Genomic DNA, 19101 nt, shown 5'->3' on the forward strand with positions numbered 1-19101 from the left:
TTCCTTACTAAACCAGTCAATCAATTGATGTGATTTTAAAAAAATGGGAGATTTCACCAATTTTGATAACAATAAAAGTATGGGTGTGCGGAACATTTATTTATCCTCATTCAATCCCGGACAACGTCGGGTCTATCTGCTAGTATATATATATATATATATATATATATATATATATATATATATATATATATATATATATGAGTGTGTGTGTGTGTGCTGTCCTACATTGTAAATTAAAAAGAAAGTTCCTCCAACACACACACACATACGCACAAACACACCACGACTAGGCAATCAGGTTCCTGAGTATTGTGACTAAATGATTTAGTTTGGAATAGGTGGACCATTCATCCTATGAGCCAGTGCGTTGACCATGCTGAGAGGATCTTATTTGGTCTTGGAATAAGTGGTCTGAAATGTTACCACAGACAATATGTTAAAAATTATTCCAAACTTGTTCTGGGACAGCCGGAAAGAATGAAGAAGAAAGAAAAAATAGTGCTCACTGTTCTCTTTATATGGTTTGTCAAGTTTGTCACATGATATGCGAATGAGATGCTCTGGTTAGGAACAAAAAAGCCTGAGTTTTGAGAGACTAAAAAGTTTAGATTTGGATGTTGTGAGCAGTGAGTCGTATTTTGAAATTGAAAGTTTAGACAGCGGAGTGTCGAACTTCAATTGGAAATCGTATTTTTCTTTCAGTTGGGAATCGTATTTTTGTCATCCGGCAGGTTTACGTTAAAAATTCCAAATAACGTTTTCATTGGTCTGTCAAGCATAAGTTCGAAATAATATTTTTATAGCTAAACACTCAAATTAAATGGGTACAAATTAAGAATACCTGTTACTATTTTCTTTTTATTATTATTTATTTAATTCCATTTTTTTTCCTTTTTTAATTTGGCAAGCATTTGAAAGAATTTGGAATCCAAGTCCACAAGTCCAGGAAATATGCTCTCTCTCTCTCTCTCTCTCTCTCTCTCTCTCTCTCTCTCTCTCTCTCTCTCTCTAATTGTCTACATGTCAGCGAGTAATTAATTTGTGTAATCATGATTTATTCACCAGGTTGGGAAGACACCGTTTTATGTTGCTGTTGACCATCAAGAAAAGAAGGTTGTTGTTTGCATTAGAGGAACCCTATCCTTACAGGTAAAATGACATTTTCCCTTTTTAATGTTTTTTTTTTTAAATTTTTTAAATGTTTTTGCTTTTTCCATTATTAATCATTGCTAGATCTATTTCCTTACGTTTTTTTTTCTTTTTAAAACCAATATTATGTATGTATTATTTGGATTATTCCAACTCTTGAACCTTTCTGTCGCAAGGATCTGTGGCATAACTGTTGAGGTGGCACCCCTACAGATTCTGACGATGGACTATTCCTGACGTCACTTCCGGAAACCAGTTTCTGCTATCGAGCAGTCTGGACTTGAGACTCAAACGGAATGGGTCGTAACCTTCCTTTTTCCTTCGATTCCTACTCAACCAATATACGTTTCTGTAGTTTCTGTTAATATATATTTCATTTAACTGTTTCCAAGCCTTCTCGTTCTTCTTTCAACATTAAACCACAATAGCGCATAAAATACTTAGAAAGATTCAGTTCAAAGTGAAACTCTTTTGGAGGTGTAGCAGAAATAAGACGCGCGTATGCAAATGCATACGAAATGACGTCACTGTAGAGAAAAAGACTATAAAAAGGAGAGAGAGCATGTTAAAGATGATCATGTTAGAGAGGCGGAGGACGTTCAAGAGCATGTTCAACGATCACATTAGATTCATGGCCGACATCACAGCTGTAACAAGAAATCATGCATGCCGGGAGAACGAAGAAATAACTGTCGTTGTTACAAAAAAAAAAAAGAGTCGAATTATTACTTGTTCTATGTTCATTTGCAACGTAGACTGTATACAACATGTGGATACTGTGTGTAAATATGTTGGTTCTCTTTTAACATTACAGATGTTGAAGGTTCAATCCTTAGTATCAGCGATACTTGTAATACAATTGTGAATTACTTAAAACTTCTATACAATCATGGTTGACAGAACAAGAACATGCTACACTCTGTGAATTAAATAAAGGGTTCAGTTTGAAATTTTGTGCAGATTCTCTTCAACAAAAAGATTCCCAATTTTGACAAGATACATCTGAAGAAGGTCGGAAGTTACATCAGCCAAAATATTGTGAGAATAACTCTCAGGATGAGAACAGTAGTTCAAATAATCCAAATAATAGAAATTATCAATCCTTATCTCAAAACTTCAAAAACGTAATACTATCTGATGGAAACGCATTTTGATCCTTCCCGACTAGGATCAAAATGCCCACTCTCACATAGAGATTGAGCATTTTGATCCTTCCTGATTAGGATCAAAATGTCCACTCTCACATAGATATTGAGCATTTTGATCCTTCCCAACTAAGATCAAAATGCCCACTCTCACATAGAGATTAAGCATTTTGATCCTTCCCAACTAGGATCAAAATGCCCACTTCTCATATAGAGATTAATCTGTTTGTTTTTGCAGCATTTGTGTATTACTGTTTTGGGACATTTTTGTTTTTTCATTTTTAAAGAACTCCTTTAAGAGGAAGACAATTCAATGTCAGTTTCGCATAACTTTTAGTTAAAACCAAAACAAGTACACTAAAGTAATACAACAATACAAAATAAAACGTGAATTAAAACAAAACTTAAGAAAATCCTAAAATGAATAAAAGTTGCCATTATATGGAAATGTATGAATTTTAAAATTTATAGTTTTGAACAATCATTATTGGAATGCGTGTGACTTCTTTTGAGAAAACGAATTTTTCTTAATTTTATTTTAATTCAATAAATGTTTAGATAATTAATATTTCATTATTGTATTACTTAAGTGTAGGAGTTCTCAACCGGGGTCCAGGGAATATTTCTGGATGTCCACAGGCAAAATATAACAAATTTAGGGTCGACAATGATATTTTGGTGGTCCATGAATAAAACCAACTGATAATGGTTTTTATTATTAAAAATTTAATTTTGCTGTAATTTTTGTTTGACGTGAAAAAAGCTGAAGTAGACATTCAAACGAATTTGAATGTATTTTCTAGATTAAAAAAAAATCCATAAAATTGGCTTGAAAACAATTTAAAAAAAAAAAAGGAAAAAAGTGCTAGGAGCTAGTTTTAAATATGCACCTTCACCCTTCCATACTATGACCAATAGTCATGAAGAGATCCACCAAGAAAAAAGGAGGAAAATGAGGTTCATAGGTAAAAAAGGTTGAGAAGCACTGCTTTAGTGTATTTGCTTTGTTTTTATTTAAAAGTTGTCCCCCCTTAAAGAAGTTCTTAAAAAAATGAAAACAAAATTTATCCCCCCCCCCAAAAAAAAAAGAAGAAAAAGTATTGCATAAGTGCAATTTTTACTTCTAAACCAATCAAAAAGAAATGTGAGGGTCTTACTAACCGTACTCTGATTTTATTTGAGTTCATTATTTTTTTTTTTTAATTCTTTTGGGATTATCTTTTATTCTGATCCTCCCACACACGCATAGCCAAGACCGTCCGGGAATATTAGCTAGAAAGTAAATGACAATATAAAACTAATAGAAAAATTGTGATTAACTAGGCACGGGCAAAAAATGGAAGAAAACTTAATTTCTTTTTTTTAACGAATTAAAATCTATTAAAATCCATTATTCTTGAGCAACTTTTTTTCCAGAAAAGCATCGGAGAGTAACAAACGTGAAAAAATGTTTGTTGTTGATATACGTCATTACAGATCGATAATGAGAGAAAAATGTGTCTATGATTCACTGAAGATGGTTGGGAATCGGCTGAAATATTTGATTTACGTTTTCATTAATTGCAAAAATGAATATCGTAGAATTGAAATTGGCTTTAAAAATGTTTTCTTGTGTTTTCAGCTTAAATTTGTTATTATGATCTTTTAGCTTTAAAATTAATAAATATTTATTTTTAATACTGTCGTATTTGGTCTGAGGATGCTACAGACGGCCAAAAAAACGGCCAAGTAGCTGAAACAATAATGTAACTTTACAGAAAGATACGGTAAAAATAAATAAAACGTATATATATATATATATATATATATATATATATATATATATATATATATATATATATATAAAGTAATCGAACACATGTTTCTGTTTTGTAGATTTTCAGAGATGAACAAAACTCTTAAATTCAAACCATTATCAGTACGCAAGCAGAAGGCCAGGCATATAAAATCAACAGTACGTTATTTGATATGATAAGGATGTGTTCAAATGAATGTTTCTGTTCAGAGAGCAGTTGAACCATGATATTTGACTTTCGCATTATAAACTCCAATTCAAGCCATTATGTATAAAATAATTTCATGAAATTAACAGTAGGTTCTCTACAGTGCAATGTAGAATCCAATGGGGATTAAGTCACTTCGGGGAAGCATGTGAACCTTCTTTCCCGTACACCAAATTGGGTCCTCAACTAGAGCAGGCAATCAATCGATTTGAGTGAAAAATAGGCGATTTTACTGCTTTCGATGACAATAAAAATTTGGGAGTTTGAAACATTGGTTGATCATCCTTTAATCCTGAGCAATATATATATATATATATATATATATATATATATATATATATATATATATATATATATATATATATATATATATATATATATATATAATCATTTTCTGAAGAGGATGCTTTAAAAAACATGAGAACATTTGGAACACATTAAAACGATTTCCAAAAATTATTTCAACGACTTAAAATAATTATGTAATAATCTAAAAAATTAAAAAATAAAAGTATGAAATAATAAAATAAGTATATAAAAGAAAACATAACAATTGTTGGTGACCTCACTCATTTAAATATACATTTTTCCTTCGTTGGAATCTCTCAACCCATTTATATGAATATATATATATATATATATATATATATATATATATATATATATATATATATATTAGTGTTGGGACGATTAATCGGAATCGGGAATCGGAAAAATCAGAGCTTTTTGGGGTATTGGAATCGGAAAAATTTGAGCCTATTTTCCGATGCCAAAACCGATTTCTTTATCTTTTTTATTTGATTTTGGTTTAAGAAACATCTTCCACTGCTTGTAGTAATAATAAAATAATAAATATTTATTGATTTTAAACTTCCAGTAAGACTAAAATCTTTAGATCACCCCCTCACGAATGTGTTTTTACGTTTGAGAAAATATATTCACATTTAAGAATTGTTTTTACAGTAATCGGGACAAAATAACACATTTATAGATAAATATTTAGAGATTTATAAAGAATCTGAATCGGTAATTGATTGTATCGCAATCGGTAATTGTATTGGAATCGGGGGAAATATTGGAATCGTCCCATCACTAATAAATAAATATATATATATACGTATTTATATAGTTTCTGTTTTCGAATGACACATGAATTAAAAGAAATACTTATACTTAAGTATCAACGAAGTTACAAACAAAAAAAATATATATAGTTATGGCGAACCCTGTATATATGGATGCAATTGAAATCTATTATTGGTATAGAAAAGAGACAAAAGATTTTGGTTTTTCTCAGAACGTTTCTCAGACAACAAGTCTCTGCTTGTTTTCCATATGAAACAGTTTAACAATGAAGAAGCACTAAATTAAAGCTGCTTTCCTCTGCATCGGTTTAGGTCATCTAGACTTTAGTCATCACTCTGAAACAGCTTGCTTATTATCACAACCTGAATTTTAATGGACAACCCCCTCCACCTTTTTAAAGAGAATTCCCTTTGTCTGCTCGGGCAAATGCCATTTGCACCATCAGATAAAAAAGACTTCTCGGTGGAATTAAATGACAGCCCTGTCTTCCTCCATAGAATATGTGTTAGCGAAAAAAATATCATGACTTATTTCATTTTTAGCAGAGGGAGTGATGGTTCAATTTTTTTCTACTTGGATTTTTTTTGACTAGCGATAATTGGTTTGAATTTTTTTTTTTTTTAAATGGAGATACGAAAATAGGTAAATATATAAATCTTTAAAAAACTTTGCAAGGATGAAATATAGGTAAAATATTTTCGCTTGTTTTCTTTTCCTTATAAGGAAAATGGTTTCCATAATGTTTCATTGTTAAAGTGTTTTTTATTCAACAAGTCTGATGAAAGGCTGGTCTTGTGAAAATTTTCAATAGACATAATGTTTGAATTTGTCCGAATAGTCTTGAAACAATTGTAACTAACGTTGGAATACACTATTTGTTGCTATCAATCCATTCTTTGAAGTTTTGGTTTTTGTTAAAACAATATATGAATGCTCAATTATGAAATATGATAATTTTGTAGCTTACAGTTTAAATCTTCTCTTTTTAGCTTAAAACTTATTGATATATGAATGATTACTGAATTTTCAGTTATATACACCCAGTAAAATTCGGAATACTATAAATAAGATATATATATATATATATATATATATATATATATATATATATATATATTAGCAAGAAGACCTGATGTTGCTCGGGATTGAATGATGAATTTATAACATTTTCTTTCGGACTATTAAAGCATAATTCATATTTTTATGCAATATTCTCACCCATGTTGATCCAAAAACGACTTTCTTTAGTCAATAGAAATAGAATCATCTTCCATCATGATAATGCTCGACTTCACACAGCACTATTGGTCAAGAATCTCCTAAGGGAATTTGGTTGGATAATCTTGCCTCATCCTGCATATTCTCCTGGCCTAGCTCCCTCATATTATCACTTATTTCGAGAATTACAAAACCATTTAGATGGCTTTAGGTTAACATTATGAGAGGAGATTGAACACAAGTTTGATTCATATTTCACATCAAAACCTAAAGAATTTTACAAGTGAGGCATTTATAAGTTCGTTAACAGATGAAATCAAGTGATAAAGAACGAACGTCGTTATTGTTATGAACAAAGATTTTCATTAACACGCAGTCTCTCATTTTCAAGATGAAATTTTTAAATCGATAAAAACACTGGAAAAATGGTTGGATCATTCTACTGCTCCAGTAGATATCTCACTGCTGATGCAATCTTCCACTTGTATAAGAGCCAAGTACGTACTAAAATGGAGTACTGTTGCCACATCTGGGCAGGAGCTACTCGGCGCGCTCTATCCTGCCTAGATAGAGTTCAAAACTGGCTTTGAAACCTAGTAGGTGATGCAAATTTTTCTTCCTTGCAGCCTCTTTTTCACAGAAGAAACATTGCGAGCCTGTCTCTGCTCTATCGTTATTTTCATGGAAAGTGCTCGTCTGAGCTCCAGTCTATGGTTCTCCCTTGCCAAACTTTCACAAAAAGCACTCAACTAGCTATAACAACTCTCAACAGTTTCCCCACTCACTATTTGTGCTTAAATCTAAACGCAGATTCCACGAACACAACTTCTTTCCTAGAACTACTCGCTTGTGGAACACTGTTCCATTGGCCTACTTCCTGGCTGACTACAGCATGGTAGCCTTCAAGTCTAATGTAAACAAGTTTTTGTTAAGCCGTCCTTACACCAGTAACGATTACTACACTACCACCTTACATTAATTAACCCTTATCCTCGAGTGGCCTTTAGGCTTGGATAAGTGGCGAATCCCTTGTAAAAAAAACAAACAAACAAAAAAAACTTTTTCACGGGGCTGATAGGTTAAATAACCCTACAAATTATTAATGTCTTTATAATTATTACCATAAACTAATCGCAATTGGTTTTGTTTTTTTTGTTTTTTCAGGATGTTTTAACTGATCTGAAAGCTGAATCCACTATGCTCCCATTGGATCCACCAATAGAAAATTGGCTCGGCCATGAGGTAACAACATTTACATCACTAATTCAATGTCAGTCTCAAAAGTAGAGGGATTATATCTTTTGTGTGTTACATGAGATATGGGGTGGAGAGGGGTAGGTATATTGTTATCATTTAGCATGATATGCAACAGTAGCCCTGGAATAAAAAAATGAAAACACGAATTTAAGCAAGCAGCGGCATCCACTTTCGGCAGATTGTAGCTACTTGCTCCAAAGGAGGAAGTTTCTAGGGAATATCAAATTCACAAGCAGTCCCCAGTTGCATGCATCTCCTGGTCAGGGGAGATGATGACGTTAGGTTTCTGCAGTTCTTGCAGGGCTATGTCGATGTTCTCCTACATACAGCACCTGGTATTCCCAAATGGTTACCTGTCTGATACTGACCAGGCTCAATGTTGCTTAACTTCAGTGATCCAACGAGAACTGGTGTGTCAACATGATTATTAATGAACACTTCGACCGAAGAATATTTATTTGAATGCAAAATTCAACAAAGTGATACTCCTTGCCGTTAAACTAAAGAAAGGAAATATAAATATAATTCATCAAACTCACACTTGACCTTGTGTGTAATCACTATGGCTATGACAACAGAATATTCTTATCATTGTTTTGACTCTTGAGTATATATCTGACACAGTTAGACACAGCTAATCAGCCAAGAACCACATCACTTTATATAAAACGGATACACCCTCGAGAGTCAAAACAATGAAAAGAATATGCTGTTGTCCTAGCCCTAGTAATCACCCAGAAAGGAGTTAAATGAAACAGAGACTATATATAATATCAATTTTTAATTTTAATTCTTCCGTTATTTAGGGGAATAAGATACGGTTTGGTGGAGACACCCCTCAAATGTTAAGTTTACTAAAAAAAAGAATAATATGTCCACGTTACTCACTGTGTTGCCTAGAATATATACCCCATAAGTTATAATATGTTCATATATTTTTTGATTAAAATTTTATTACATAATATGACTCCAAATTTAATGAAAATCAATTTCCTCTGTTAAACTCTTTGTATTTAACTTATTTTAAGTTTTTTTTTTTTTTTGGTGGGGTATACATATACATATATGTAACTATATATATAGAGAGATAAATTTTATGCTGTATTATCTTTTCATGTCAGATCTGAATATGTTCTCTTGATTATGAAGGAGGCAACAACAACAACAATTTTAACTATATTTTACTTATGCTTTCATCGTCAAACTGGAACAACCTCCTTATTCACCTGATCTTGCTCCATGTAAGTTTTTAATTTTTTTTTTTCTGCAAGCATAAGCTAAACGGGCATGGAAAGTAATGTAATTCTGTCACTCAGGTTCCAAAGAAAACCAATGGATGGTATCAGCAAGAAATCAACCCATTTCCTTTGCTTAGAAATACGTTTGACTGGGTCATCCTCAAAGAGGTCAATGAAAGCTTCGAGTTTTCTGGACTTTTATATAACGTTTTAACTTCACTAAATTTTTTCCCAGCTTTCATGTTTGAAGTTATTTTTAAAATCTTTGCAAATTCATGATGCATTAATGAATAAATGGCAATGCCAATGCTAACCTTAATCCTAACCCTAACCATTTCAAATTGGCATAGTAACGGTATCCATTAGGCTAATCTTGCTTTCTCCCTTCCAATGTAAAATTATGTGATGTCTTGATGTAATCTGATTGTTTGACAGAATTAAATGCGGAAAGAGAGATAGAATTATGTCTACTTCTGTCTGTTTCAGTCGAAGTTCTGAAAAATCAAAGGATCCCCCTTCCTGGGACTAGCACTTGATTTCTACATGAGATACATAGATATTCGAATGTTCCATTAAAGTTTTTTTTTATCTCTCAAACACTGAGTTAGTTAAGAAGTTGACAACATAATTTTCCTCTCCCCAATTAACCATTTTCATATGTTGTAGTATATCTTTCTTGTGGTCTCCTGGTCTTACTGGATTCCAAGACAAGAATTCATCTATTCTGGTGGATTATTCAGCTTCGTACTGTTACTTGACATAACTTGGAGAAGGTGCACCATTCCTTATAACAGACAGTGTGGCTAGTCATACCGAGGAGATGTTATTTGGACCATGAATACTATATCATTATGAATATTTAGTCAGGGTTTACTTGTATAACCTAGTCGTTACCTGTAAACTCACTTTTTCAGTTTAAACAACAGACATTTATTTACATGTACTTCCAGAATAGCACCTTGTCTCTTGTTTCAAAAGTCTTCTCATACTCCAGTGTGCTTAACAAGACTTTGCTATGTCAAACACATGTCTTACGATCCAGAAAACGGCAATTCTTCCTCCTTTGTCAGAAACATCTCTTATGGAATATGAGGACTAAAGAAGAAAAGAGTTACAAGGCTGCTGAATGTAAACCCAAGGTCCATTTTCTATTCTCCTTAAAAAATACTTTCATTCCTCCATGTGCCTAGTGTCAGACAGAATTTTCATATAAAGAGTTTTTTTGTTTTTTTTTGTGATTGATTCTCGTCTATGGAACACATTACTGCAGGTCTGCTTCCTTGCTGATTATAAATTTGTCATCAACACATTCTTGCAACCCCCCCCCCCACAAAAAAAAACAGCCTCATAAATAATCATCAGTTCATTCCATTGATCAATGTTAGTACTTCTATAGTGTTCCTCATCTTTCGGCTGACAATCATTTCAATTTCATTGGGGTTTTACCTTAAAAAATGATGACTGAGTAGCTGAAAAGTATTTTTGGAACCTATGAATTCTAAACATATCTGACCTTTGACCTTTATGGGCGAGGAGTGAAGATGTTCTAGTGATACTTTTATAGGGAAACTAAGTACATTCCTAAAGACTTTCAGTTAAAATATAATTTATTCAACTTAACTACTGGATCCCTATTTTCGTTCATTACGCGTTGCCTATGACTTGACCATCTTCGCAGCTGTTTTAAAATGCACTTGTTTATCAGAACTTCATATTATGTCTAACTTCACTAAGATTGCTGCAACAGCTGGCTTTAATCTCCCCTATGGCCTAGTTTGTGGAGAGGCATTCCTTTTTTTTTTAATCAATGAGTTATCACTTTCCAGCGAAAGCCACATTATGCCGCTCCAGATATTTTAAAAGGAAAACAAACTTAATTCAGATGGTCATACTGAGTTAATACCCACTGTTGTTAAGCACTGATTGGGGAGGGTGGCGGTGGAAAGTCCATATGTATCACAGCAAGACTCAGCTCCATATCACGCCTTCCAGGGAAAGTCCAGAAGTGGCTATCTAAGAACATCAATGACTTCACTAGTCCTAATATCTGCCCCTTCCCCCAAATGGCCTGATTAAAACCCTATGAACTGTTATGTTTGGAGTGCAACTGAGAACGACATCAACTATATTGTTTGCAACACTAAGAACGAGCTGTTCTTTTTTTTTTTTTTTTAAACTCTTATTTACCCCAAACAAGACATATTGCCACTTGGACATTATGTTGGATATAGACATGTGACAATGCACATTTGAAAGCAGAGGTGTGCACACACAAACATTTTAAATAGAGTTGACCTACATTTTTAGTCCCATAAAAATGACCGGAATAAAACTTATACTTTGAAATTCGTCCTGTGTTGATTTTGAGAATAGTGACAAAAGAATTGTCAGTGTGTGTGTGTGTGTGTGTGTGTGTGTGTGTGTGTGTGTGTCTCCGCGGATTAAGGACTATCCACTTATCTAGTGTTTCCTTTTCAGATTAAATATGTTTTTAACTCATTTCAAAGTGTTTTTTAACATGTTTTATTAACTGTTTGCTCGTATATATATATAATGTATATATTATGTGCATATATATATATATATAATGTATATATTATGTATATATATGTATAATGTATATATTATGTATATATATATATATCATATAAATATATATAATGTATATATTATATATATATCATATAAATATATATATAATGTATATATTATATAAGTATATATATAATGTATATATTATGTAAATATATATATATAATGTATATATATTATATAACTATATATAATGTATATATTATATAACTGTATATAATGTATATATTATATAACTATATGTATAATGTATATATTATATAAATATGTATATATAATGTATATATTATATATATAACATATATATAATGCATATATTACATAAATATATATAATGTATATATTATATCAATTATATAGACATTGAGCAATGCAACAATTAGGGACTACTATTTGTTTACAAGGGCACTATGTAGGGATTTGAGAAGCTAGATGTCTGTTCGAATTAAATTTCATCATATTAGTACAGTCATATAAGGAGGGAACAGGAAGGGAATTCCAAGGTCTAGCAATTCAGAGGAAGAAACTATTTGAATAGAAAGCTTTCTGGCATCTAGGGACCTCTTAGGGGAAGGAGTAGGATTTTGCTGTTTGTCGAGTTAACCAGGGATATTTACGTTGAGTAGCTATTAGAGTACTTGTAAAATAGGCACAGGGATGAAATATTGCGGCAATGGGGCGGACATTAGTTTGCCAGAATCAAAGTGATGTTCAGGTGACTCGCAAAGGACACTGTAAAAGTCATATGCTCCAATCATCATTGCAATTAAGTAATTATTGACTATTCACTTACAAGTGTATATATATATATATATATATATAGAAGGGTTGTTTTTTTGTGTTTTTTTTTACATATGCATAACCACTTATCAAGGGCCAGAGATCACTCGAGGATAAGGGTTAAGAATATACAGTAGTCAATTGGACAATATAGTAATCGTTAGTAATGGAAATTCGGTAAATTTGTTAACTTAAGTGGAACGGCTCATCAAGAACTTGTTTGCGTTGGACTTGAAGACAACCATATTGTAGTCAGCTGGAAAGCAGGACAACGGAAGACAATTCCACAGGCGTGCAGTTCTAAGAAAGAAGCTTTGTTCATGGAATCTACGTTTAGGTTTAGGCACCGATAAAGAGTGGGGGAATTATTGATAGTGTTTTCTGCTAGACAGGTGTTTCTTGTGAAAGTTTGGCGAGGGGGGGGCATAGATTGAAGCTCAGTCGAGCACTTGCCATGAAAATAACGATAAAGCAGAAACAAACTCACAACATCTCTTCTGTGAGAAAGAGGTTGCAAGGAAGAGAAAAGGACATCTCCTACAAGGCTATGAAGTCTATTTTGAACTCTATCAAGGCAGAACAAGACCTTTCTAGCAGCTCCTGCCCAGATGTGGCAACAGTACTCCATCCTTGGACGTACTTGGCTCTTATGTAGATAGAGAACTGCATCAGCAGTGAGATATCGATAGAAGGATCCCACCATTTTCCCAGCGGCCTTGGCAACAGATTTGATGTACGTGTGCCATTTAAGATCAGGAGTAAAAGTCAAGCCCAGAAGCTTGTCAAAACATGAGGCCTCCCCAAGACGAGAGCCATTCATTTCAATTGTATATAATGTTCTAAAAGGGTATTGCAAATTGCATTGTTATGATTGCCGAGCCTATGCATTCATGACCTGAAAGTTTCTGGTCTCTGTTGCAGATATTGACGGTGTGAGACGCTAAGAAAGCAACCCCTCTCATGCATTATTGAATTCCTGGCAAAAGTGCATTGAGAATGGTAGTGACTATGTAGAAAAATAAATTCAGAAACACAAAAGGTCGATCGTTTTAATACTACCACCTTCCTCATCATAGCTCTTTAACTTTTTGAGTTAAAAAATGGGAAGCTTTACTTTCAGAATGATTCGTGTGTGTGTGTGTGTGTGTGTGTGTGTAGTATATATATATATATATATATATATATATATATATATATATATATATATATATATATATACTAGCAAAAGTACCCGTTGTTGACTAGGTTCAAAAACAGCCTACAGAAAATGGACTCTGATTTATGAAAGTATGATAGGTTATGAAAAAGAAGGGTTGTAAAGAGATTGCTTCGAATTTGGGGGGTATCAAAACCAAAGCAAAATATGATGAAAGTAAAAATAAAATAGATAAACCCCATAATCTATTATACCATACCTGTTCACACTGAAACACTTATCAAAATATTCTGTGGATCTATATTAAAAAACCTGGTTAAACTTTGTGACATATTTCCATTCTATGGAGGTCAGGCGCGAACGAACACCCCATAATTTTATTATACCATATTTCTTCAAACTGAAACATAATTATCAAAGTATACTTATGCAGATAGATATGAAAAATCTTTATTAAAGTTTGTGCCTATTTCCATTCTACGGAGGCCAGGCGCGAACGCAGACCCCACAATTTTATTATACCATCCCTATTTAAGTTAAAACATACTTATCAAAGTATTATTATGTACATCTATATCAAAAACACTTGTAAACCTTTTTTTTTTTTCATTTTTTATTTCCACATTTTGGGGGCCAGGCGCGAACACAGACCCCACAATTTTAATGAACCACTGTTCTGCCAGATCAACCATACCCATTCCTGTGTCTCGATACATCTTCTATCATTATATGTAATCAGTTTTTTAAAATAGTCGACTATATAGGAGCCTATTCGTGACCATACACACACACACACATTCCGCTTTATATTATAGATAGATAGCATATATATATATATATATATATATATATATATATATATATATATATATATATATATATAGCATATGTGTTTGCACGGTTGTGTGGGTGTATGTTGTTTGTGAATGGATGTTATTCTTAGGCAGCCAAGTATACATGGGGTTTCCATCTTAGAGTGGAAAGTGCAAGCATTCTTTGTTTCAAAAATAGAAACTTTCTTAACATCTGTTAAGTTATGCTTAGTGAATACAAGACTATTAAGCAATTTATCATGTAGATATTACTTTATTCGTTATTTGTTTATTTCGTTTGTGATATTTTTCAGCAAATTTAGTTATTTATATGAAAGAGGATTTTACCCCAATGCTAGTTAGAAATAATTTTTTCTTCACTAATATAATGCTTCCAGATGAAGAGGGACACATATACACACGCACGCACGTATGCACACACATACCACATATATATTTCCCCCAAACCTCTGGTCTTAATGGAGGGGGCGACTAAAACTTGCTTTTATGGTTTCAAATGATCTGAAATAACAGCAAGGGTAGACTTGATTCCGAATATTTCTCTAATGTTATATCTCCCCTCTTTTGGAAATAGGGAACGATTATGAATATCTCCAGTATCAAATAATCTTTATACACTGTGAAATTTACTTTATGTATAGAACCAAAGAGGGGAGATATAACATATGAGAAATATTTGGAATCAAGTCTCCCCTTGCTGCTATTTCAGATCATTTGAAACCATAGCAGCAAGTTTTTGTCTCCCCTTCATCAAGGCTAGAGGTTTTAAGGAAATATCAGATATTTTGTAATTCATACGCAAAACTATATATATATATATATATATATATATATATATATATATATATATATATATATATATATATATATATTAAAAAAGGAAGACTGAGTTTTTTTTTGTATCAATGTTAAAAAGAGGATAGAGAGAAAACATTTAATGGAGGTTGAAAAAAAATTAAATAAATAAGAGGGATAGAGTCAGCCGACCGGATTTCGCTCTCACTTTTCAAAACCGAATCGAGTTTTTTTTGTATTTTTTTTTTTTGTAAAGGGAAACGAATTCAAACGGGGGAACGACTAGAATAAAATCCAACTATCGGGTGGGGGGATGGGGGAACAGCTAAAATAAATCTATTGTTATGATAATTATGCAATGGAGAGGAAACGCCTTAGAGACTAATCACACCCAGACTCAAAAGACAATCCCTTCGCTTACAGAGAAAAGGTCTCTTTAAACAGACGTGAATAGACTCCAAGACCTTAAGATGAAATAACGAATGAGCATGACTTAGGATGGAAAAGGAATCACTGCTGAAATTCATTGCACATCGTGGGTTTTTAAGTAAAGGATCCGTTATAGCAGAACCGTACATATTACTCAAAACGTCCGTTGATCGGTAGATTCCATTCCTGATTTTTCTGGGTACATGTTGTTGGACCCGACCATCTAACCTAAGGGTCGTTCTGCCAACGTAGTTGGCACTACAACTACATTTAAATTAATAAGTGACATTATTCATATGATGGGGGGGGGGGCGCAGAACGTCCTTTCGAGAGGATGGCAATAATGGTTTTGTTGAAAACACAACACATACATTGGAGGCAAAATAGCAATGTTCAACAGCTGAGCTAATCTGTTTGGCGAATTTTTCACTTATTGTCCCTAACCAAGGTAAACGAATGTAAATTGGACATTTAGCCGCAAGATTTTATTTGAGAAAAAATTGTTTATTTTCCTTTTCATGACGGAGTTAATCACATCAAGAGGGTATCCATTATTGGACAAAGTATTGGCGATCGTCTTTAGTTCTTCATCCAATTTAGATTGTGAAGAAATCATGAGGGCACGATGTGTTAAGGTCCAAATTAAATTATACTTTCGTTTGTTAGGACAGAATGAACCCCAATGTGTATACAGTCCCGTAAACGTTGGTTTTCGGTAAATTGATGTAAGATGACTTGGAGTTTTCGTTATCAATACATCAAGGAAGGCTAAAGTAGAATTGCTTTCTCCTTCATACTTTAATACGGGATGCATTTTGTTGAGTAAAGTAATTTTTTTTCAACCTCCATTAAATGTTTTCTCTCCGTCCTCCTTTTTACCATGGATACAAAAATAAAACTCAGTCTTTCTTTTTTAGCAGTTATAATAAAGTTTTGTACTCCTAAAAAAATACATACATCTTTATATATATATATATATATATATATATATATATATATATATATACTGCGTACACATATACTATACATATTATATATATGCATATATATATATATATATACTGCATATATACATATAGCATGTATATATATATATATATATATATATATATATATATATATATATATATATATATATATATATATATATATACTGCATGTATACATATAGCATATACTACCTCCGGTCGGAAATAGTTGGTGCACTAAAATTTTCAGTTTGGTCGGAAATACTTGGTGCATACAAGTTTCAAGTTTTATAAGGCAGTACTTTTGAAAGGAAATACAGGTTAACCAAATAATTATACTTAATTAAATTGACAATTGATTCTACGTACATTCTTACAATGTATGATTAAATAAATATACAAAAAAATAATGCAAAAAGCTAAAACATCTAACTATTTATTCAATTGTGTTAATTTACTTTTCAATTCTTCTGATATCAAAATTGAAGTGGGAAGTTTTCCTTTTCTTTCTAGCTGTGCTTTTGACATATGCTGAAGCCTGTAATTGTTGCCACCATCAGCCAAAATTATTTGTTCCATTGTCTCCTGCAATGTCAGGAAAATGTGGCTCAACTTTGATTTTTCTAATTCTTGAAAGCTGGTTTCAACTGCTTGAATTAATTCATCAATATTCTTTGGAGCCTTTTAGTGTTGAATGAATTGGATTGTATTGAAGTAACCTAGGTCAAGCACATTCAGATCCGGACTGTTTGCAGGCTGGTTAACCAGTTCAATGTTCAGTCCTAATCTCTCCGATTCTTGTTTGAACACCGGGTTCGTTGGATGTACGTGTTGCTTAGCTTTATCTTGTTGAATTATGATTCGTTGTGCAATGCATCCAGTTAGCCATTTGTTCCGTGTGGAAACAAGGACCTTTTCAACAAGGAATTCACGAATCTGAATTTTCGTGATTGTATCCATGGCTTTATTTATCATTATTCCAGCAGGCCTGTTTCTGCTGTTACGTTTAGCCGCCTCTTGTTTGACAAATGGTCAAATTTCAATCTTCCCATTAAAGTAACATTTGCGATGTAGATCTCAACGGGGTCGAGCCACGGCAGCAAGAAACATTACCTTTGTAATGAAACGCTTGCTTTTAGTGGTTCTTAAAGGGTCAGGTTCGTCTTTGCCTAAATAAAATTTCCTTGTATTTTGCGTCATGTAAAACCATTTCTCATCAATATGTATGACATCAAATATTTCTCTAAAAGTTCCTCGTATTGGATCCAACTTCGAACGGCAAAAATCAACGAGACATTTCATGTTTTCTATTGTGAGAAGCGGTTTTACAGCATTTGAATGTGCCCGAATGTCGCCATCTTTCATCCTTGCAATCAACGTTGTCTTAGTTATTCCACATGTTTGAGCAGTAGACCTCAAAGTGGTTCTTTTTTTCAAGGGAATGGTGTTTATTTTGCCAACTGTGAACTATAGTCCTTTTTTTGGCCACAGAGAAACTTACGGCTCAAAGAATCCATTGGCACCGATATATCGGACGAACTGTCTAGTGCTCGTGACCAAAGTCTGCCTACAGTATTTCTTCCTATACCGAATTTTATGGCAACATCTTTGATTGCACCTCGTTCTAGGATACGCCCTTTAGACCTTTGTAGCAACGCTTGCAGAACTGCTGTTTGTCTTGAATTTGTCAATTCTCTCTTATCACTTCTGTTTTTACCTTCCACATTGGCATCAACTACATTTTCCATATTTATATAGCCACTGCGGTTATTTTTAAAAATAGATTATATAACAGTCAACAAAGTAATGTGCATAGATTAAACTCTAAATGACTTTTAGAACGAAAATCGTTCTTTTTCAATTAAGCACACTCTAAAGTACTATCAGTACCATAAAACATTGAAATGGTGCGTGACAAAACCTAAAACGCGGACAGTTTTAATTCTGCACCAACTATTTCCGACCGGAGGTAGTATATACATATACATATACATATACATACATACATACATACATGCATGCATATATATATATATATATATATATATATATATATATATATATATACACACACATGTATACTACAGACACACGCACATGTTTCAAGCATATTTCATGAAATAACGTAGACATCCAGTGTTTATATAATAAATAAATAACATAAACATACAAAAACATCGACATTCAGCTGCTGACCATTTATAAATTTTAAAAACATTCATACCTGATCAAAAATATATATTTATAATTTCTCTGAAAGATGATTTAAGTAAGTCGAAAGCTTGGGAAACAGAGAAAAAGCAGATCAATTTGAAGACAGCAACAACATGGTTTGTTGAAAATGTTTATTTACTGAACAGTTTGGCACACGTATCTTTTAATCTGCATTTATACATGTGTGCCTATGTGTGTAGGCATTAGCATATGTGCGAAACTCTGGTTGACCTGA

General features: G+C 32.9%; 1 protein-coding gene across 1 annotated transcript in view; it reads left to right on the top strand.

The window, feature by feature from the left end:
- The window catches only part of LOC145276934 (diacylglycerol lipase-alpha-like), a 285454-nt gene that overhangs the window by 212988 nt on the left and 53365 nt on the right, over positions 1-19101 (top strand). Inside the window, exons 9-10 of the mRNA XM_080128420.1 lie at positions 1069-1152; positions 7769-7846. Of these exons, the coding sequence (XP_079984546.1) occupies positions 1069-1152; positions 7769-7846 (162 nt within the window). The remainder of the gene's footprint in view (positions 1-1068; positions 1153-7768; positions 7847-19101) is intronic.

The sequence above is a fragment of the Euprymna scolopes genome, chromosome 5, assembly GCF_053919585.1.
Source record: "Euprymna scolopes isolate OS-2025 chromosome 5, ASM5391958v1, whole genome shotgun sequence".
In the NCBI taxonomy this organism is placed as follows: Eukaryota; Metazoa; Mollusca; class Cephalopoda; order Sepiida; family Sepiolidae; genus Euprymna; species Euprymna scolopes.